A 24,301-nucleotide genomic window follows, 5' to 3' on the forward strand; every position below is an offset into this window, starting at 1 on the left:
GAAAAAGCGCCTTTCGCCAAGAAACAGGAGGCTGTTGTTACTTGACTTTACATAGTCCAATCTGCTCCAAACTTCACAAGCTGGATAATGGACCAGGCCTGAAGACATATATGTGGTATTATGCGTGATAGTCATAGCGCCCCCTACAGGAAACAGGAAGTTGTTGTAAATTGGCTGTACATTGTCCAATCTTCCCCAAATTTGACATGTTTTATAAGAGTCTTGCCCTGAAGACATGTACGTGCCCCGACGTGCGCGCGTGGGCGAGGGCCCGATCATCGCTGCTTGCAGCTTTAATTATTCTTATTATTCTTCTATTATGTCTTTGAGCGTGAAAACGAGGTGCTTGGGATAATGAACTTTTTTTGAAATTTTGCACACGTGTCAGACGTGCGTGAAATGAATATCTGATATGGGTTTCGTGCTCGGGTGTGGCAAATTGGCTCGGTAGCGCCCCCTATTGAGTAGCCCCGACGACACGTTTCCCCTAAATTTACGAAATTTGGTAGGTATATGTACCATGACGAGACGTAAATAAAACCCTCTTGGAGGTATACCGTAAACCCAACCGGAAGTCGGCCATATTGGATTTTATGGCGTTTTTTTACCATATCCAGGCGCTGTACTTTAACGAACTCCTCCTAGAGATTTAACCCGATCAACTTCAAATTTGGTCAGTAGTATCTTAAGACCTTTGGGATGAAAAGTTACTCAAAGATCAAAAAGTTATCGAACTATGTTGCCGTGGCGTGGCGGCGAAAAAGCGCCTTTCGCCAAGAAACAGGAAGTTGTTGTAACTTTGTCGTACATTAACCTATATGCTCCAAATTTCTCATGCCTGATAAAGGTCCCTGTCTGACAACATCCATATGCAAATTTTGACTCGCAGTCATAGCGCCACCTAGTGGTAACAGGAAATATCATGTTTTACACATTGATGTACTCTGCCTCAGAAATTAATCACATCTACCTGAAACTTGGTCAGTAGTATCTTAAGACTTTTGTGATGAAAAGTTACCAAAAGATCAAAAAGTTATCAAACCATGTTGCCGTGGCGTGGCGGCGAAAAAGCTTCTTCGCCAAAAAACAGGAAGTTGTTGTAACTTTGGCGTATAGTAACCAATCTGCTCCAAATTTCTCATGCAAGATAAAACGTACGTGAAATAAATATCTGATATGGGTTTCGTGCTTGGGTGTGGCAAATTGGCTCGGTAGCGCCCCCTATTGAGTAGCCCCGACGACACGTTTCCCCTAAATTTACGAAATTTGGTAGGTATATGTACCATGACGAGACGTAAATAAAACCCTCTTGGAGGTATACCGTAAACCCAACCGGAAGTCGGCCATATTGGATTTTATGGCGTTTTTTTACCATTTCCAGGCGCTGTACTTTAACGAACTCCTCCTAGAGATTTAACCCGATCAACTTCAAATTTGGTCAGTAGTATCTTAAGACCTTTGGGATGAAAAGTTACTCAAAGATCAAAAAGTTATCGAACTATGTTGCCGTGGCGTGGCGGCGAAAAAGCGCCTTTCGCCAAGAAACAGGAAGTTGTTGTAACTTTGTCGTACATTAACCTATATGCTCCAAATTTCTCATGCCTGATAAAGGTCCCTGTCTGACAACATCCATATGCAAATTTTGACTCGCAGTCATAGCGCCACCTAGTGGTAACAGGAAATATCATGTTTTACACATTGATGTACTCTGCCTCAGAAATTAATCACATCTACCTCAAACTTGGTCAGTAGTATCTTAAGACCTTTGGGATGAAAACTTATCAAAAGATCAAAAAGTTATCGAACCATATTGCCGTGGCGTGGCGGCGAAAAAAGCGCCTTCGCCAAGAAACAGGAAGTTGTTGTAACTTTGTCGTACATTAACCTATATGCTCAAAATTTCTCATGCCTGATAAAAGTCCCAGTCTGACACCATCCATATGCAAATTTTTACTCGCAGTCATAGCGCCACCTAGTGGTAACAGGAAATATCATGTTTTACACGTTGATGTACTCTGCCTCAGAAATGAATCACATCTACCTCAAATTTGGTCAGTAGTATCTTAAGACCTTTGGGATGAAAAGTTATCAAAAGATCAAAAAGTTATCGAACCATGTTGCCGTGGCGTGGCGGCGAAAAAGCTTCTTCGCCAAAAAACAGGAGGCTGTTGTTATTTGACTTTACATAGTCCAATCTGCTCCAAACTTCACAAGCTGGATAATGGACCAGGCCTGAAGACATATATGTGGTATTATGCGTGATAGTCATAGCGCCCCCTACAGGAAACAGGAAGTTGTTGTAAATTGGCTGTACATTGTCCAATCTTCCCCAAATTTGACATGTTTTATAAGAGTCTTGCCCTGAAGACATGTATGTGCCCCGACGTGCGCGTTCCCCCGACGTGCGCGCGTGGGCGAGGGCCCGATCATCGCTGCTTGCAGCTTTAATAATATAATTAAAGTTGTTACACAGTGTGGAAAAGTGGCCAATATTATATTATTTAACACTGTAACTCGTGTACAACACTTTTAGTAATTTATCAGTCCTGTAAATGTATTATTACCAGTTATGTTCATTAAATATGCATGTTAAATATGTTACGTAGCGTAGCCATGCTGGCTCAGGTTCACTGTTATTAGCGGAACGTGCCCGCTGTGTTCCGTGGCGTTCCTGGAGGTGGCAGCAGAGCACAGTTAGCTGCATGTGGACCTCTTCTGTTGTTGAGGGAAGATAAAAACTAATGGACATTTGGAGTTTGGGGTAAAGAAACACACTAGCTATACTGGTAAACATCACATTTAATTCATTTTAAATTGATATGACTATGTGGATGTGGAAAGATGTTGTATGTATTTCATGTTCATGTTTTTACAATATAATTGTAACCTGTGTTGAAATGTATCACTATACGATCACAATGTAAAGCAGCACAGAGAGACTGTCATGCTGTGGTTGGAGCAAGCTGTGCTGACCACCTTAACAATATTCCTGTCTGGTTGTGTGTGTCCCATTAACACAGAGGAATAAATACTCAAGTGCTCCATCCACCTCGACTCCCGTGCCATAAATGGGTGAACATGCAGAACAGAAACAGATTGGTCACATATGTATATATATACACATTCTATATATATATCCTGTGTTCAGGTCTCTCTGAGTCTCTGAGTCTTTAGTTTGGTTTGGTGTTGAATAATTGTCTCTGAGCTGCTGTTTCGCCTCTCTCTCTCTGCTCGCCGTCTCTCAGCTCGCCGCTCTGCTGCCAAACCAAACTTGTCATGTCGTGAAGCCGCGGCGGCGGTGGGAATTATTTTAACGGCTCACGTAGAGAAGCCAAGTTCCTCTGGCCTGGTTCTCGGGCCTGGAGCTGTTGATCATCTCTAATTGAATTCTGGATGGAATTTATGATGAGAGACGGCGATTTGTTGACACTTTAGCTCCACTGAGTGGAAAGTTGTAATGTTCTTTCCTGCTGGATGTGCAGAAGTTTTAAAAAAGAACTGCTGAGGACGATTTCCTGATGTTGATTAGACGTTAAATGGACAGACTGGAGGAGTGATGAAAACCTGAAGAAACATAGCAGAAGAAGTAGAAGAAGAAGAACATGTGACGGAGGGCTGGAGGTTCTTTGGCTCTGTGCGATTTTAAAGACCTTTATTTGACCAGATTCTGCCAAATAGGTCGACTCCAGTCTTCATGTGTGTCCTGAAGTTACAGCACAGATATCATGAGTCACACCGCTGCCTCTCTGCAGGGAATTAAATACAGAAAGTCTCACAGAGTCTCACAGTAATCCAGTGATAGTAGTCTGAACGTCCGTGGGTACACTGCTAAATTCAGTCTATAATCATCAGCATAAAAAACAAGGTTAGCATAAAAACATTCACTTTAGCATAAAAATTAACCTTAGCTTAAAAAATAAAGTCAATTAAAAAAAAACATTAGCATAAAAACACAACGTGAACAAGAAAATTAACATTGGTATAAAAAATAAGGTCAGGTAAAAACACGTATGTAACCATAAAAACAAAAAGTAAGCATAAAAAATTCATGTTAGCATAAAAAACAAGTACTATAAAAAAACAATACTGCGGCATAAAAAAGTGTTTAACATTAAAAAATGTTAGTCTGAAAAAATTTGTGTTAGCATAAAAACTAAGGTTAACGTAAAATAATTAATGTTAGCATAAAAACAACGTGAGCACAAAAAAATTCATGTTAATAACATTACTGTAGCATAAAAATTATTTGTATATTTATTTGTAGAGAGAATAACCATTTTGGTGACATTTTGAGGCTTAAATGACAATTTAAGCCTCAAAATGTCACCAAAATATCTATTTTTAATAAGTTCTTAAACTCTACAGAAAATGTGATGGTAGATTATTTCCTACTAATCCTCCACTGGAGGGGTGTAATAACTCAAATCATTTACTAAAAGATGCATTCATTGATTTCTTTACCACAAACGAGCAGAGAAATGGTAACATTTTAAATAAAAGACAGACAGGCTTCAAAATAGAGCCATGACTATTGTGATCATTGATTTCAGGGGCTGCACGGTGGTGCAGTGGTTAGCACTGGCGCCTCACAGCAAGGGGGTCGCAGGTTCAGGCTTCTGTGTGGAGTTTGCATGTTCTCCCTGTGTTAGCGTGGGTTTTCTCAGGTTTCCTCCCACAGTCCAAAGACATGCAGGTTAGGTTCATTGTTGACTCTAAATGTCCCGTAGGTGTGAATGTGAGTGTGAATGTCTGTCTGTCTCTATGTGTCAGCCCTTCGATAAACTGGCGACCTGTCCAGGGTGTACCCCGCCTTTGCCCAATGTCAGCTGGGATCGCTCCAGCCCCCCTAGCGACCCCTGGAGGGATAAGCGGTTGCAGATGATGGATGGATTCGTCACTTCAGTCGTTCTTTTAAAGAAAAAGCTCAAAATATTCTCTGGTTGCAGCATCTCAGATGTGATGATTTTCAGTTTTTCTCTGTTATGTAGCCCTCCTTCACTCAACTCTAATTTTGAAACAGGGTATCATAGCATATATATTTAACATACACTACCTTTAGTACCTATGCATGGGAGATGAATTGTTGAGGGTTCACTACACGTGGGGGCTCGTCCGGGATTCTGTTTACTGTTTTTTACCGAGGTACGCAGTAAAAAATATAAAACTCCCGTCTGTTAACTATTTGTAAACTTAAACACTTTCGTAGCTTCTCTACTTTTCTTCCACGCCGTCTCTCATCGATCTTCTCCGTTCTTTTTAGTCCCACCCGTCTGAGAATCTGGAAGGTTACCTTAATCATCATCTGATACTCTGATTGGCTAATGACATTGATGGACACCTGGCTGCCCAATACACACAAAGGAAACCCGTTATGAGGGGTTTAAAGGCTACTCAAAACAGAGGATATTTCAACACTTACCAAAATATACATTTATCCGAGTAAATGAAAGTTATTACACTAGAAGTACACTGTATAGTTGTTAAATGATCATATATCAGAGAACTTTATGCAAACAAAAAATAGTAGGGTACTACATATAAAACTGTAAACAGAATATCTTTGGGTTTTGGACTGTTGGTTGAACAAAACAAGACATTTGAAGGCGTCACCTTGGACACGTTTTTGTATTTTGTGTCATTTTATTAACTTAAAGGGACTCTATGTAAGAATCAGAAATTGCTTGTTAACAGCGACACCTGTGGCCGTTAAGTCAACGAAAGTCAGCGTCCTGTTGCTTGCGCTCGCGCTTGTGCTCGCTCTACATAGGCATGAACGAGCATCGGTCAAAACAGTGAGGCGACACACGTCAGCTAAAACCACAATATCACTCTATATTTCACCTGCTTGGCAGTAATGTTAGCTGACCAGACAAAGGTCTCTCCATGAATCAATGCTGATGCTGTGTTTCCTGCTTCAGACTCCCGTCTTCTGCAGTGTGTAGAGTGCGAGTGTGAGTGAGAAGGAGCGAGCTGTGTGAGTGAAGGCAGGCAGAGGAGCAGAGCAGCATCGACTCCGGCCCTGGAGACCAAAGCTCCCCTGTGTCTTCTGGCCACGGTCCGGGGGCTGGAGCAGGAGGAGTTGACACTGTTTTGCAAGACAGGCTTCACTAGATAGAACTTTGCGGTTTTGGTGCTTCTGTGTAGTTTGTGTTGGAACAGCGTAGCCATATGTGAGGGCGCATGGAACACCGACCCGATTTAAATGTGAAAGAAGTTACAAACAGTACCTTTTAAACAATTTATGAATTAATCAAGGAAATGATCTACAATATGAACTGGTAATGAAAATAATTATTAATTGCAGCTTTACTTCAAACTGTGTGTTGTGGTGTCCCCCAGGGTTCTGTACTGGGAACCTTGGGGAACACCACAACAAAGAGCTTCTTTACGTGAAGGGTTAATATTTCATATTTCTGCCTCTTCTCATGAAGTATCTGGTTTATAAATGAATATTACTGACAAGAAAGACACAGAGACCGAGAGGAGGATACTGTCAATGGTTTAATCCGTTCAGTACAGGGTCTTTATCTCAGTGCAAGTGGCAAAAACAACAATATGGAGCCGTGTTTGGTTTGTATGTACAAGTATGAAGGATGGTGTTGAGAAGCAGAGCGGGAGGTGGAGGAAACATCAGGAGGATCCAACACAGCAAGAGAGAGACGACAACAATCAGCCGGAAACATCCGATTAAAAACCAGCAGCAGAGAAACCGAAGAACTGGACGTTAACGGAGCGAGAGGTCAGAGAATCAGACCGTCGTTTTCTTCTTCATTTCAATCGACCACCAAAAACAACAAACTAAATTAATGGTATATATATTTATATTTATATATCTAAAGTGCATTATGGTACAAAAATATAGAAGGTCAGCAGCACCTCGATACATTTACAAAATAAATACACCATTCAGACGAAATAAATTACCGCAAAACAAATCTGACATTTTGGAATAAAAAAAAGAAAAAAAAAGCAAGGATTCACAAAGATTGAAATCTGTTGCCTCACAGAGCATCAAATAAGTTTTTTGTTTTTTATCATATTCTGCTATCTATTCTGCTATATTTAGAATATTTACAGACAATAAATATTTTCCAATTTCTTTCCAAACAATCACGGTTACAGAAGCCTGCAAGGTGAGCGTTTAGGAGTTCACTCCGACCCTCCGTAGCTTTCTGAAACACACAAGCAGAGAGAAACTGGTTAGTTCAGTGGTTTATCTTTATCAGCATTCCCATCAATAGTAGAGCTGCAAAGATTCATCAATTAAACATTTTAATCACCAACTTTTTTTGATCATCGATTAATCAGTTTGAGTAATTTTTTAGTCTAAATTGTCTGATTGCAGCTTGTTAAATGTGAATATTTTATGGTTTCTTTCCTTCTCTGTGACGGTAAACTGAATCTCTTTGAGACATTTGTGGACGTCATCTTTGAGATACACTGATCGACATTTAATAGACCAAACAACTAGGGCTGTCAATCGATTAAAATGTTTAATCATGATTAGTCGCAAGTTAATCAGACATTTTAGGTAGGCAAATATGCTGCTTTATGTAAATGTATGTATATATTTATTATTGTAAATCAATTACCAACACAAAACAATGACAGATATTGTCCAGAAACCCTCACAGGTACTGCATTTAGCATAAAACAATATGCTCCAATCATAACATGGCAAACTGCAGCCCAACAGACAACAACAGCTGTCAGTGTGTCAGTGTGCTGACTTGACTATGACTTGCCCCAAACTGCATGTGATTTTCATAAAGTGGGCATGTCTGTAAAGGGGAGACTCGTGGGTACCCATAGAACCCATTTACATTCACACATCTGGATGTCAGAGGTCAAGGGACCCCTTTGAAAATGGACATTTCCTCTCACCTGTGTCAGAGACTGACAGCGTTTTAAAGCAGCGCCCTTTGCAGGCCGAGCAGCGACCTCCACTCCAGGTGGAGTCCGCTCCCCGGTTCGTCCTCCAGCCTCCAGCCCAACGAACGCGCCCTCCTCTTCCTCTTCTCCCCTTCCCTCCTCTTCCCGGACCTGCCCTTCTTCTTCTTCTTGCCGCCGGGTGCTTTCAGCGCGCCGTCCTTGTACGTCTGAGACTTGTTGGTCTCCTGCGGCAGGTTGGTGCCCCCCTCCTCCTCTTCCAGCCTGAAGCTGATGGGGAGGTTCTTGGTTCCTCCGGGCGGTTTGGAGTGCAGCGTGCTGCCGGTGGTGCTCAGGTTGATGCCCAGGCCGACCCCCGGCAGCCCGACGACGACGCCGGCGCCGCTGCTGCTCCCGCCTCCTCCTCCCGCGGTGGTCCGGGCCGGGAGGTCGCGGATCTCCGCCGTGTGGACTTCGTCCAAAAGCTCCTGCAGCCACATGCGACGCTTAAAGTCCTGCAGCGTCCGGCCTTTGTCGTGCATCAGCTGGGCGTGAGTCACAGACCGCTTTCTGCAAAAAACACACAACATATTGGTTTTAATTAGACTTTTCTTTAACTTTTACATATTTCAAATACAGTAGTACAATTACCTCCTACTGAGAAGTACAAGAAGTCCACTTTAATGAACTCAAAGTGAGTAGAAATACTTCCTTACAAGCAACGATCGTAACTTGTTCCCATTGCTGAAAGTTGTACCAAACTTCAATGACATTTTTCATGGTTTTGAAACTGTGACTTGAAGAAAGAAGAAATCTAGTTTGCATAAAAGAGGAAATATTTGAAATATTTGGGTTCATTCGGTTCACCAGCAGAGAGCAGCAGAAGCAAACGAACGAGAATGAAACAGAGCAGCAGTTCCAATAATTCCCAGTTGCATCCCGACAGTGGAATGATTCATCCAACCACAGGGCTGTTAAACCGATACCAGAGATGGCCGCCCTTTCCCTTCACAGGAAAATGACAGTTACTTACTTTTAATTGTTCATTCATACGGCCGCGGCACAAAGCAAAACCATTTCATTCCTTTTTATTCCCCCAAAACTAACTTATTTCTGTATTAGTTTCTTTACATTTCTATTAATTTGTACCGTTAACCACAGCTGAGCTTACACCAAACTTCATTGAGATTTGTGACAGTTTTGCGTAGTCACACCTTTCTGATTTACATCGCTGCAGCGTCGCCTACAGCCGAAACGTCATGATTTGTTTGCAGGAATGGATGGAATTTCTATCGACCTTTGCTCCTCCTGAAGGACATTTTGAAAATGTGACAAGGCCCCAGCGAGATTTGAACTCGCGACCCCTGGTTTACAAGACCAGTGCTCTAACCCCTGAGCTATGGAGCCCTACACACTCCTTACTGCTATACCCACAACAGTTTGACCCCCCCCCCCCCCATAGATAAATCACTTAACAAAGAAAAGTTTCAGCCTCATTACAAAGAAGAAAAGGTGGAAAATCACTACATTAAATATCCACACGGCGACGCAGTTTGCACAGAAAACAAAGAAAACTAACTGCACCAAACTTCATTGAAATTTCCTACATTTTTGAGACGTCATGTCTGAATTCATTTATCGTCTTGTCGGGGCATTCGTAAACATTGTGCCAGATCACCAGGAGTCAACATGTGTTTTAATAAATGTACAATAAACATGTTGTTAAGATGGAATATGTATTCTTCTGGAGGAAATCATCTGCAAGGTTGCAGCAGGATTTGAACCCCCAACCTTGTTACAGGATCAGTGCTCTAAATGTTGACCTGTGGCGCTCTGACACTAAAAGGCCACACGGTGGAGCTGTCTGCACAGAAACCCTGAAGACAACACTCAGCCCTTGGCTGAACTTCACACCAAACTTCATTGAAATTTGTGGCGTTTTTGAGATGTCATGAACGCCGTTTGGACAAACATGTCTGAATATGTTTTCTGGTTATTTACATGACATTAATTTGTCAAACAGGACTGAAAACATGTCATCAACCTGCCTGTAGGCAGATGTAAAGAAAATAAAGAGTTTGATTAAAACAATAGCCGACTTAAAGAAAGGTTTACGGCACGAAGAAGAAGAAGCAGAAGAAGAAGAGCTGTCGATCAGCTGTGATTGTGACCAGATGGGTCGACCTGTTATCTTTCCAGATGCTGTCAGAGCAGCAGAAGGAATCGGTGCTCTGCTTTGCCGCGGTGTCGCGTTACTCAGAGTCTTAACTCTTCTACAAACAGAGAGGCAGAGGGCTCGAAGCCTCGAAGCCTGGGAACCGCCGAGCGCCGCCGCCGGCCAAACACTTCAGGTGTCTGAGCACATAAACACGCCAGCTTCAATGGGAGATACCGGCAGCTGATTACAGCTGTCACAGGTTTCCATGATGCCCTCCTCCTCCTCCTCCTCCTCCTCCTCTGGAGGGCGTGAAGCTCCACATAGAAATTATTCACAGGTTTTACAAACCAGCACAAAGAGGGGAGACGTTTTTTATGCAGCTCCCCCAAAGTGAAAGTGTATTTTTCTGCTGAGTAATAATAATATCCTCAGCTCCCAGAGAGCAGCCCTTGTTTATATGCATACAGATATTTCCTGTAAAACCCGGCTCTTTGAAAGCTGATCTGGTTCAGTTTTTACCTTTAATAAAGACATCAGAGAGAGAGGAGGAAAATGGCCGCGGTACATCCTGAGGTGGCAGCGCTCCAACGCTCGCCGTCCTATACCTCATGGTAATTGTTTCTCTCTGTGGGGGACAAATCAAAGGCCGAATGTATTTCCTAAAACCTGCAGCGCTGCCTTTTGGGCTTGCCGTTTGGTTGGTTCAACTCCCGAGGCCTCGAGATATGGACCGGGAGGACGCACGGTTCTCTAACTGGTTCTGATCCTGGACGTCAAACACATCACGTCATGATAGGAAATAATCTTGTTTTAATTTCAGGTGAAATACTGAAACATTTCACCTCCTTAAGACATCTAGAAATATTCAAAATAAATATCGCAGAAGAGAAAAATCACTTTTACGTCTTCTTTGATCAGATAACTCCAGATTTAAATCAAAATTTGGACAATTTTTAGACTTTTTTATTGAGGCAAAGCTCTTGTGCAGCTGCTTGTGTTTAGAAGAAAAACATGTGTATTCCTCGAAGTTTCAAAGTTGGAGATTACAGATTATTTGTCAATTATTTTCCTAATTAATTGATCAATAAAACATCAGAAAACTGTGGAAAGTCCACCACAATATAGTTAGATGTTTCTTTTGTTTGACCAACAGTCCAAAACCAAAAAAATATTGTGAGACCAAGAAAAGAAGCAAATCCTCACGTTTGAAAACCTGGAAATATTGAGTATTTTTGCCTGTGCTTAGCATCTACTAATTAAATAATCGACTCATTTTTGCGCCTTTACAAGTATTAGAAATATTTTAAACAATATTCAGTTCACATTTTGACTGGAGTTTAACCCCAAAACGTATTAATTTGGCCATCGCCAAAAACAAAGATGGAACCAAGATGGAGACGGCCAAAAACCAAGATGGAACCAAGATGTCAATTGTCAAAAACCAAGATGGAACCAAGATGGTGACGGCCAAAAACCAAGATGGCGACAGCCAAAATGCCAAACGCTACATACTTCTGAGACAGTATACCTGGCCCTAACAATATAACTAACTACCGTAAAACTAAATATATAAAAACTAAAACTTTCTGAAAAACTGGAACTAGCAAACGCACTCTGAAAACTAACTAAAACTAAACTAAAAAGAGATTGAAAAGTCAAAACCCCCCCCAAAAAACTAATTGAAACTTCAAAACTATTATAATCTCGTTCATGGATCATTTTTCAATCTTTCAGGACAATCTTTCTGAGTGTTTGTTGTTGTAATACTCATTAATTTAATAATCAACAGATCGTTGGTTGTAGTTTTATTAGTATTAGAAACGTTTTAAACCATATTCAGTCCACATGTTGACTTTGGGAGCTTTCTGTGCCAGATTAAAGCTAATCTGATCAAACGGCAGCGTTTCTCTGATCGAAGGAGGTCAGAGGTCACAAGCTCGTGTGATTTCTACCTCGCCGTGTGTTTTCTTTTCCACTCAGGTGGCGTTAACCCTCATCGTCCTGACATCCTATTAGAGCGTATCACACGACGGGTGTAGCCGAGTTTCCCCTGACATCAGCAGAACCGACCCCACATGCTGGACGCCGTAACGTCCACGCAAACCTGAACGACACTAAATCACATTAAAAACTGACGCCACCGACGTGCTTTTCAGATGTGATCTGAAATCTAACTTGGTAGCATCTTCCCACTGGTTCATTTAGAGATCTGATCTCTCCAGAAAAAGCACATTTATTCTGTTTGGCATCAAACGAGCTCAGCAGGAGCAGCAGGTTTGGTTTGGTCCACGGCCGAGTCCAACATCAGCATTATTCACTCCACCTCTCAGAGAGGCTGGACCCTCAAGATAGTGAGGAGCTGGGGCCGCTGGGAGTTTATCAAGACGCTTTAGGTAAACACACAGGTGGGCGAGGGCTAACCAAACAGCTGCCGGCACGTTTCACAACACTTTTTCCAGCCGCTGCTCGCCCACCATGTCAGGAGGAGGGGGGGGGGGGATGGTGGTGGAAATAAATGCACAGAAAAGTGCAAATATCGGAAAAAGAGAGATTACACTCTCTGGATTGAGTTCTAAAACTTACATTCGGTTGCTGAGGGCATCGATGGGGCGTCCATAGTGAGGCACCGGAGAGCAGAGCAGGAACACAGCGAAGCACCACTGTTGCAGGACTCGCCTGGAGCAGAACATCTTCCTGCAAAACAACACAAATAAACAACATCAACAATCTGTAAATCATCTCTTCATCTATCTGTAAAGTTTCTCCTCTCTGAGCTCCAGTCGTTGAAATGATTAACTTCACACTGTGCAAACGAGTCGCTGCAGAAAACAGCAAATTCCTAATGAAGCCACAACAAAGCTGGAATTAAACACACCAAACAAGACGGGGGAGAAGAAGAAGAAGAAGAATAAACAGAAGAAGACGACGAGTTAACGGGAAACTTACTTTCCCACAGAAGTGTCTCACCCACACGGGAAAAAAAAAAAAAACAGATAAAAGTTTCTCAAACTTTCCAGTCCTCAAATAAAGAACAATCCAGGTGTAAAAAATCCCTACGAGCCAAAACACATCCACAGTTCCTCAGTTTATAAACTCCTGAAGGTGTAAAAGAAGAAGAAGTCCAGCTGCAGCAGTCCTCCAGGTGTGGTCGGGTTAAAGGTGAGCGTTAGTTAGAGTGATGGCGAGGCAGCGTGCGGTGTGGCGAGCTGAGGCTGCTGCTGCTGCTGCTGCTGCAGGTCGGTCTGATGGGAACATTTGCTGCATGCTGCCTGAGTGCCTCAGGAGGTCAGAGGCGAATGGAAGGGGAGGACTTATTAACCAGGAGGAGGGACGCCCTCCATCACAACTCTGCCCACTTTTACTGTCAGAGAAGAAGAAGAAACGGCAGGAAGGTGGCACTCGAGCAGCACTCTGTGAGTCAACAGCTGGAGGTATGGAGGTCGGGTAGTGCCAAAAATACTGTCCATTAGATGAGTCTGGTGTGTAATATTTCAGTGTCAAGAATATTAATTCACGTTTAGATGATAAGACGACAAGAGCAATAAAAAAATGACTTTTGCAGAAGAAAAAACAACAAATAAAACAAAGGCGACAATAAAGTTAAAAACGAAATAAAATAAAGATAACAAAATAATCACCGCGACTGGAAGATGTATGAGGGTTGAGTCTGGTTTTTAATATTTCATGTCAACAACAATAACAAACAAAATGACGTTTTTAGAAGACAACAAAAAGAAAAAGAAACACAAAACAAAATAAAAATAAAATGATGACAAAACAGCTGGCACTGTGGGGCTCAGTTAGTGCCAAAAAGACTGTACGTGTGTCCATTAAATGAGTGGGGTTTAATATTTGAAGGTCAAGGCTGAGAATATTAAGTCGCGCTTGGATTATGAGACGACTACGTAAAGATGTCAACAACAAAAACAAAGACATTTTACAATAAAAGACAAAAGCAAAGACGACAAAAAGCAAAAAAAACTAACAAAACCAATACAAAGGTAATAAAGTTAAAAACTGCAACTCATTCTTAGACCACAACTGGAAGATGTATGGGGGTTGATTAGTGCCAAAACTACTGTACATTCAAAGTTCGTCAATATTTCAATGTCAAGAATATTAATTCATGTTTGGAAGGTGAGATGACAACAAAAAAAACAAAGAAAATGAGAATTGCGACAAAAAGACAAACACACCTCTATGAACCCGACAGTTCGTAGAGGCGTGTTCGATCCTTTAACCCCTGACTGGAATAGCTGCTCAGTGCTGCCACTTGTGGCCACAAAATACATAAAGCAGACGACCATTTATCTCATTAGTATTTCTGTAAATTTATAGATTTTATGAGGTACTGAGTGATTGAAATGACCGTGTTCTGGGAGAAGAAGTGATGCGTATCGGGGTCTTTGTATCGGTACCAGATTCATGCTTCCTATTTAAAGTTAATTAAATTGCAAAATGAAGATTTTAGTGCAACTTTCATTTGTGTTTTTATTGCATGAAGCTGATAAATGCAGCTCAGTCGTGAGAGGTTATATAAGAGCAGTGACAGTGTTGGTGGTCTGAATGTTCCCCCCAGAGTCACATTTAACATGATCAGATTAGGTTAATCTAACGTAATGATCTGTGTGGAAATAACGTGTTAAAGAACAGACGTTAAAGATGATAACAGTTAATTACAATTAGAGAGCAAACTGAGTTCAGATGTTCTGATGTGAATCATGAACGCTTCACGTCATCTGATGTGCAGATGGCAGAAATGAATTTATATTAAATAATCTGTTCTGTATGTTGGAGACACTTTGTACTCTCAGCTGATCATATAAAGATCGTAGTTTGCTTCAGATCAACCGGGTCGACCTCGGAAAGTTACGAAAATGGTACGTAAAATTGCTGTTTCCTGGTGAAAGTCTGGTGTTTTTAGACCCACCAATCCACCCCGACCTCCTCCCTACGAGGCGTTTGTTTCTCTGGAAAGTTGTGATGAGCATTTTCGCTACTTAATTAAGCAACCCGATTTCACAGGAAGGTGTATAAATAGCACGACATAACAAGGACATTATGCGTGTCATGAAAATGCATTTTAGGCTTTTCACGTCCTTTGTATGCCACTTAACAAAACTACAGTCCGTACTTAAGTTACGGAACTTCCGGTGTTATTTTAACCCAAATTGCGATCTTTTCCTAAACCTAGCTAAGTAGTTTTTTGTCACGTAACTTCCGTACTTAAATTACACTACTTCCCGAGTTATTTTAACCCAAACCACCATCTTTTGAGAAAGCTAACTAAGAAGTTTTTGTCAAGTAACTTTTGCATTTAAGTTAAAGCACTTCTGGAGTTATTTTAACCCAAACCGCGACCTTTTTCTAAAGATAAGTATTTTTATTTTGAAAAGACTGGAGCGGAAATTGACACGTGTAATGTGAAAAGCACAAAAAATATGTCCTTTAAAGTCGTGCTGTGTCTATATACATGAATCAAATAGATTACATTTTGTGACTATTTCACAAACTACCTCAGACTAACTCACAAACTTTTTTATGCGTCCGGGCTGAATTAATTGAGACAATAACTGTCAGATAATAACAACAATCACTAGTTGCAGCCAATTGGTTAGTCCATTAAATGTCAGACAGAAGTTAAAAATATGCCTTGAAACAAGGTGACGTCTTCAAACAACATATTTTTAGTTAAGATCTTCTTTAGTTTATAGTGATTTAAGTGCAAGATTTGAAAAGACTTTGACGACCTCTACTGGTCGTATCAAAAAAGACACTGGAACACGAGACAATGTCAGACTGCACCAATTTTCATCAGGAAAGTCCCATTTTGTTCCAAAATAATTATCATAAAATGTCAAATAATGGGATAGAAATCTGCACATAATAAGTTAATAAGCTTTAAGTATGAAGCATCTGAGTTCCCTGAGTTAACCTCCACACATGGGAGCCTTCAGTCCATTGTAAAGAGCTAACAACAGTAAGTCAGACAAACACTGCGGGCAGCAGCGCCATATTCACCCGCCGCTGCTCTGACTGACACGTGTTGAAATATCAGAAATGTGTTCCAGCTGTCGCCTCACACAATTAAAACCAGATCTGTGAGGCAGAAAAGCCAGCAACACACAGTCACCCCGAGGGTCTTATCTCTACAACACGACCCCCTAAACATCGCTGTGGAAATCATTGTGGGGAAAAATGTTTACACAAGCGTGTGGAACCAACATTTCACATGTTGGAGATTTATGTGTGAGTTTTTATTTATATCCCAGTTACCATGGGAGCATGTTTAGAAACAATATGATTAATGTTACTTACATTTTAGCCTGCTGACTTCACACAAACACTGCTTTTTCTCTTCTGGACTGAGAGAACATTAAACAATAGCTGGTTTATATGGTTTTAAACTGGTCTAAAGCAACCCGGGGTACTGGTACACAGCAGGTATTTCTGCAGTTTCTAGGGGGTACCCGGAAATATTAGCTATTAGCTCTCATCTAATCTAAAGAAATAGAAGTCATCATTTGTTTTCGTTTTTTTTAAAAAGTGCGGTATGTAAGCAAAATACCACACATACCGACAGCATTTGCAGCCCGTTCGCACGAAAAGGTGTAAAAATGCCACGTTAATGTGCAAGGCGTTTAGCAGTACACCTTTCTTGATTTCCGCGTGTCATTTGTACGCCATGTATCCTGTACTGACTGCAATGTAAACCCATCCACGTATAAATACTACGCTCAGAGTCAGTGACGTAGAATAAAAAGAGAGAAAGACCCCTTGACTTTTTACTACGAGACCGTTGTTGACCGGTGTTTTGTTACGTTAATGACATTTCTCATCTGTTTTTTATTGATGTTTGTGACGTGTTTTCCGTATCTTACTTAGTATACATACTTATTTCATTTAGTTTTACGTACTTATTAGACTTAATTTAGGTACTTATTTCAATTTGTTTACGTACTTATTTTACGTACTTAGTAGTTTATGTACTTATTTGACTTAGTTTACGTATTTATTTGACTTTGTTTACGTAGTTATTTGACTTAGCTAATGTAGTTTTCGGTTTACGTACTTATTTTACTTGCTTTACATACTTATTTTACTTAGTTTAAGTACTTATTTTAAGCCCAACCATGATGTTTCTCCTAAATCTTACTAAGTGGTTTTGTTGTCTAAACATAACAGCGGACGTTACCTGTCCTTGTAATGTCGTGCTATTTATACGCCTTCCATTGAGACCGGGTAGGATCCATTGTTATTATAAAAATATTGATACTTATAGTGATAGTAATAACACATCTGGAACATGGAGCTCAGACAAAGTTAAAGTCCTGCTGCTGTCCTTAAGAGGGTTAACTCCTCTGGGGTAGAGTCATATATATATACCCACTCAGCCTGGGTCGGCCATGTTTGTGTTGGGACAACTTTAATCAGCGTCTAACCCGACCCCCCCTCCTCCATCACAAGGAGCATAAAGAGCAGCTGAAAGGCCGAGGGTTAGCCCACCGTGCACTCCCTAAATGTTTAGCTAACGGTACGGCAGGCGGTCTCCGGGGGTTTCAGACAGGCAGCAGTGACGACTTTTCCTCCAGGCATGGGGGGGGGGAAATCCTATACGTAGAGTGGATATAGATATTCATCAGGGTTTCCCTACACTATGTTCTCTGACTCAACACTAAGGCTGAGTCGAGTCACACTGTGTTTTCAATTTACTCAATTATCTCAAACATTCGGGCTTGGCGACCGCGGTCTATTGATGCGTCCTTGATTTCTACCCAGAAATAGCAGCTCCACTGTAAAGGTCACTGTATGAACATGAGGAGCAGCACAATGGACACATTATCTGGCTGCCAACCCGGCGCTGGATGAGGTGATGCAACGAACCTGCTCTTTTCATTCATTACTGATCATAAACAGGATCCATTGTTCCAGTCCAAGTCATCGCTCAGTGTATTAAACAACGTTTTGATGGTGAATGATTGGTGCCAGGGAGAATCATGGGAGTTCTTTCCCCGCAGTTTGTCTGCAAATTAGTCAAGTTCCTTCCAGTTTATGAGCTGGTTGGAGGCGGTTCAGGAACTCAGTCCAGGCAGATTTTTGTGAAACACTGGAACAAAAGGAGGAGTGTCGGGGATCAGCGGAGGGAAAGACTACCTGTCGGCTGGAAAGAAAGATCTCATGTGCTGCAGTGAAAGCTGCTTTACCTGCCCGTAAACAGGTACCAGAGAAAAAAAAGGTCTTTTCCTGGCAGCGGCGGCGGCATGTGGGGTCGCAGCCAGGAAAGCTGGTTTAGATTCATAGAAAATTGCAGCGTCTTGGCAGAGACGACATACACAAAACAAATGTCCGCTTTTAATCTCTGTGACCGCACCCCCCGCCTCTCCTTCTAAAAACACACAAAGAAAGTCACAAAGACTCGTACTGTTACCACCCCCCCATCAGTGGTCCTGAACCCCCCATCAGTAGTCCTGAACCCCCCACCGTCATCACACTGATAGGACGCTAACCTCCATCAGGTCAACGCTTCCACAAACTAATTATTAGTGACTCACCACACAGGAGACGCAGGAATAACTGGACAAAATCTGACCTTTAAAACTACTTAAATTGGAGCTGAAATGACGACTCTATTAATCAGTTAGTCAACTGAAAATGAAACGTAATGTAACGCAAAATGACTTATAAATTGCCATGTCATTCATACGTCCTTTGGTGAGGCTGCATTTTGTGTTACCCACAATTCTCTTTTTTTCTCGTCCTCCGTCGCTGTTTTGTATTTAAAATTAATTTAAATGCAAAACATTTGCACTGATTTGCCTGGAAACTGTATTTCTGACTATAACATTACATTTAAATCACAATAAACTGAATATTTGTGTGTGTTGGTCTGTTGGTCAGACAAAAAAAAGACATTTAAAGACTGTTTTGTACATTTTATAGACCCAATGATTAAACCTGATCATCCAACCTGATGTTGTGGGAAGGAAAAAATAGCACATTTTAAGGACATTTTGCCTGACTTGGTAACATATTTTAGGGTTTTTGCGTGTCATTTAACGCAACGTTGTTACCGTGAAATGGTCGCGGTTATGGTTAGACAACAAAACCACCAGGTTTAGGAAAAACATCATGGTTGGGCTTAAGATAAGTACTTAAACTAAGTAAAATAAGTACGTAAACTAATAAGTACATTAGCTAAGTCAAATAAGTACGTAAACAAAGTCAAATAAGTACGTAAACTAAATCAAATAAGTACGTAAACAAAGTCAAATAAGTACGTAAACTACTTAGTACGTAAACTAAGTCAAATACGTACGTAAACAAAGTCAAATAAGTACGTAAACTACTAAGTACGTAAACTAAGTCAAATACGTACGTAAACAAAGTCAAATAAGTACCTAAATTAAGTCTAATAAGTACGTAAACTAAATAAAATAAGTATGTATACCAAGTAAAATAAGTACGTAAAATAAGTAAAATAAGTCAGTAAACTAAGTAAAATATGTATGTAAACAATGTAACGTAAGTGAGGAAAACAAGTCGCATACGTCACTAACATAACGTCTAAATAACTCGACAACACTTTGGGACACAAACACCGGTCTCCTGGTTAAAGTCCTGTGTTTGCTCGAATTTGATTTTTACGAATAACTGTCAGTCCTTTAAGGAACCCTTAAATCTCTAAATTTGATGCCTCAAATATCCTTTCATTTGCAAAATTAGGAGACAGGCATCTGAAATAAACCTTAAATCAAAATTTTAACCTTTTACCATCCAACATTAGCACTATGTTAGTTAAACAAATATGAATATGTAATGATCGATTAGATTCGGTGTCTCCCTGCATTCAAAGCAGTCTGACTGAAATAAACCGTGGAAAGATTAATGGCAATAAAAGTTCATTTGATTTAGTTCATGTCAATCCCTCAATTTTATATGAACGTAGTAGCAGACACATTTAAGATTTCACTAAGAATCGAATTAAGTTGTTGGACCCATTAAAGTTCATTATTTTGTGACCATTCCATCTTAACGTGAATGTGACAAGTTTAAGGGATAAAATAAGTGGTTGTGTTCCCCAGTGAAGTGACCTCAGACTCCATTTAACAGTCCGTACAGCAGCTGAGTGAATATTTCTCAGGGTGAGGGATGATGGAAAGAGCAAGGCGAGGAGGAGGAGGAGGAGGAGTGGAGGGTGATGGATGATGATGATTGAGGGATGATGAAGAGACCATGAGACGTCTCCTCTCAGGGGTGGCCTTCCTCTCGCTCATTTTAACCTCTGGCTTACCTTCGACCCTCCTCCTCCTCGCTGCCCGGCTTCGCTCGGTGGCGACATACTCTAACGGAGGAATTCAGGAATGTACGTTTTTTTTCATTTAAACTCTTAAAGACGAACTCCGTCTCCTTCTTGTTTGACTCATTCACATGATACAACTCACGCCCACCACAGGAACACATGCTGCTCCACCGCTGTGCAACCACAAATACTAACTCTGGAGCTGCTCGCTGAACGCTGCACGCCGAATGCTGCTGCAGACACGGTTTAGGAGGTTATTTGCTACCCAGTCTGACCCGTTGACCATCTGACATAACATGAAGAGAGCAACTCCACGAAAACACAGAGGCACAAGCTGAGGTTGGAGTCCCCATGAAGGGTCGCTTCATGCACAGACCGGGCCGTAAGCATCATATATAGTTAGATTTTTTAAAGAAAAAAGACCAGTTTTAAATGTGTTACAGTCACTTGTGGAAGAAGTACTCAGTGGCCTAATACTACAGTGTAGAAACACTCCGTTACAAGTAATTTAAAATTGTAAAAGTACCAAAGTATTAGCATCAAAATATACTTATACTATATGCAGAATTAACAACAACCAAAGCGTGTAATAGACGCGCCTGTCTTTTGTACGCCATGTATCCTGTACCAGCTACGATGTAAAAACATTCGTGTAGGCTATATGCTACAGAAAGAGTTAATAACGTAGTATAAAAACGTCGGCCTTTTAACCGGGAGGCCCGTGCTCGAGACCATTGTTTATTGATATTTGCTATGTGTTTTTCCGTAGTTGTTTCCGTATATATTTTACTTAGTTTATGAGACGATCGTCACTTGTTTTTTATTGACATTTGACTTTTTTTCTGTAGCTGGGTTACGTTGTTTCTGTACGTATTTTACTTAGTTTACGTGACAATTGTCACATTTTTTTATTGATGTTTGTGACATGTTTTCCGTAGTTGTTTCCATACATATTTTACTTCGTTTCCGTACTTATTTTAAGCCCAACCGTGACATTTTCACTTAACCTAAGTGGTTTTCTTGCCTACACCTAACTGCGGACGGTTGCGTGGCGTACAAATGATTATTATCATATATATATATACATATATATACATATATATATCTACTGTACATACATACTATGTACATGAATCAGTAGATTACATTTCGTGACTATTGCACAAACTGTTGTGTGGCTGGGCTGTATGGACACCTTAATTTCTTAATACTATAACATATTTTAATAATTACTGAAGTTTTGTTATACTACAGTATGTTAGCTCAGCATGAAGACCAACAAACAGAGAGAAAGTGAACGGCGCCTACAGTCTGTCTGTCTGCTGCAGATGTCACCAGATGTGAGTTCATCATCTGCTGGCGTGTCACTGTCACGTTCCCGCGCTCAATTAGACCTGATTATGGTTAGCGCCGCGCTGCCAGCTAACTGGATCAGAGTATGGAGAGGGACAGAAAGTGGTTGAGAGCAGTTTAGACTTGGTAAACACTCTTTATGGGTTCACAGTTATGATTTGATTAGCTTTTAAACAGAGACACTGGAGATAGTTAGAAGTTAGAGTTTTCTCGACGTATCTGCCAGCTATTATATATTGCCATCTTAATATATAAGATATCGGAATTTCCACTGTACAAAAATGTGCTCTTGCAGTGTGTGCAGAAACACCATTTTCATTGCCGGGTATTTTCCGGAGGAAGGAGTATTCCTCCTGGAGCTCTGTAGTAAAAAGACCGACTGGCTCTTTAGCATGACAGCTAACCGTTAGCATACTGTCTGTGAGAAAGATCCGCAAGCGTCATAGCAACAGCCTTAACAACAACACATTGGATAGCTTACACTGGGAAACAACTGCTAAACAAGCTAACAGAAAACTTGTTTTTTTTGGATTAACACAGGGATTAGCAACCTTTACTATCAAAAGAGCCATTTTAGGCAAAAACAAACAAAAATAAATTTGTCTGGAGCTGCAAAACATTTGAGCATTGTGATGAAGGTAACGCAGTCTATAGTCTAAGTATATAGTATATAAGTCTAATGCAGTGAGGGACAATTTGCAAATGTACTACAGAGTATTAGGGCCACATTGAGGGAAAAAACATCTGAGATTTACAGAATAAAGTCATACCTTAACGAGAAAAAAGTCATAATATTACGAGAATAAAGTCATAACTTAACGAAAAATATAATAATATAACAATATAATAATATAATTATAATATAACTTTATTCTCGAAATCTCAGATTTATTTTATGTCCTCAATGTGGCCCTAACACGTCATACCATCGTACCATAGACCTACAAAAATGATACATCAAAATTAAAATGTAAACAAAAAACAGTTTTCATTTCCATTTTTAAAAATCCACAGGAAGCCACTGGAGAGGGGCTAAAGCGCCGCAGGTTGCTGACCCCTGGATTAACCCAACAAAACAGCACAATAAGACATTTACTGAACTTTTTTGTGATAAAACAGTGCTGGAAATAACACTGGAATTATATTTACTGCTTGAGGGTGACTTTAATTAAACTGTTCTTCAGCATACAAGTATTTGGTAATATTTACACTGGGAAACACTAAACTTTTGTGATACAATACAGTGTTGGAAACACATCGTAAATATAAATATACATATTTACGGCTTGAGTTAATCAAGCTGTTCTACAACATGCAAGCATTTAGCTAGTAGTAGTTAACACTGGGGAGGCAACAAGCTAACGGACAACTTGTTTTGGAGCAACAAAACACGTTAACTAAACTTTGTGATACAACACAGTGTTGTTGGAAACATACTATAAATGTAAATATAAATATATATTTTAGGCTCGAGTTAGTCAAGCTGTTCTACAACATACAAGCATTTAGTGGTAGCCAACACTGGGAGGCAACAAGCTAACGGACACCTTGATTTGAAGCAACAAAAAGACGTTTACTAAACAGTGCGTCTCTACTTCCATCTAATCCTGTGTTTCACTGCAAGCTCAGGTACAACCTTGTCTCTGAACACTGTTTTTAGAGATATTAACCAACTTTTAGAGAATTTGGGGGAAATAAATTAATGTAGTGTAGCTAACATGCATTTAGGACGATCAGGTCCAATTATCTGCGGGTCTTTACGGACGAGATCTGATGGTCCTTTCAGATCAGGTCTCTCTCTATTTGAGCATAATTTTTGCATGTTGAGTCTGAGGAAGTTTTCCATGGGTTGGGTTGCATCCAAAATGTTGGACATCTTGTAATCACTTTATCACAGAATAAAAAAAATTTAAAACAAAAATAAAGATGTTAAACCCATGAAGAACTCTACTCCACCAGTTCAGACAGGACTTGAGAAATGTTGATCAATAACATACAAACATTTTAGACGAATGAGATTTTGAGGGGGAAAAAAAATTGTACAATTGTAAATGTTTGAGAACACAGTCGAAAGTTTGACCCATGAAAAGTTGCAATCTTTCGAGAAAAAATTGTGTAATGTTTTAACTATTTTAATAAAAAAAAAAAAGAAATGCATGGAAAAATGTATTATGTTTTAAAAGTTTAAGTTTTTTAAAAATGTTTAAAGCTAAAGAGCTATGAAAAAATATATTTGTTCTTAGAATAAAAAATATAAGAGAAAAAGTCTAAATATTTTGAGAATAGACGTTACTTATTTACCGGAACCCAGTATTTAATTTTACGAGGTCGAGACTATAATTCATGTTGCAGAATACACCAGTGCTCTTCACAGATTATATTTGTGCACACGATGAATGAATGAATGAATGAATGAATGAATGCACTCACGTGTATCAGAGCTCCTGTTTTCTTCTGACTTTATGAATCCACTGAAGAGTAATAAAACCGTCCTCTGGTCGTATGCGATGAAGAGAAGAAGCTCCTCTGAGAGTCTCTGAACTCTCTGGACTCTGTTGTGAAGGTTCAACCTGCTTTATAAATAAAGCTCAGCCTCCTGATGACATCACGCGGAGGTCATC

General features: G+C 40.4%; 1 protein-coding gene and 1 non-coding gene across 3 annotated transcripts; both read right to left on the minus strand.

Moving 5' to 3' along the window:
* Positions 1–6,488: 6,488 nt before the first annotated feature.
* pthlha (parathyroid hormone-like hormone a) lies at positions 6,489–24,265 on the minus strand. 2 transcript variants are annotated; one of them, XM_037761027.1, is made up of 4 exons: positions 24,111–24,265; positions 12,611–12,721; positions 7,885–8,439; positions 6,489–7,172 (listed from the first exon to the last, which is right to left on the minus strand). In XM_037761027.1, the coding sequence occupies exons 2-3, from the start codon at positions 12,715–12,717 to the stop codon at positions 7,908–7,910; spliced, it is 639 nt and encodes a 212-aa protein (XP_037616955.1). In that variant the 5' UTR covers positions 12,718–12,721; positions 24,111–24,265; the 3' UTR covers positions 6,489–7,172; positions 7,885–7,907. The 2 variants fall into 2 exon arrangements, with proteins under 2 accessions (XP_037616955.1, XP_037616954.1); XM_037761026.1 differs by lacking the exon at positions 24,111–24,265 and adding an exon at positions 12,974–13,665.
* trnat-ugu lies at positions 9,204–9,276 on the minus strand. The gene has a single exon. It is a non-coding gene; the product is annotated as a tRNA-Thr (tRNA).
* Positions 24,266–24,301: the final 36 nt, after the last annotated feature.

The sequence above is a fragment of the Sebastes umbrosus genome, chromosome 23, assembly GCF_015220745.1.
Source record: "Sebastes umbrosus isolate fSebUmb1 chromosome 23, fSebUmb1.pri, whole genome shotgun sequence".
Lineage (NCBI taxonomy): Eukaryota > Metazoa > Chordata > Actinopteri > Perciformes > Sebastidae > Sebastes > Sebastes umbrosus.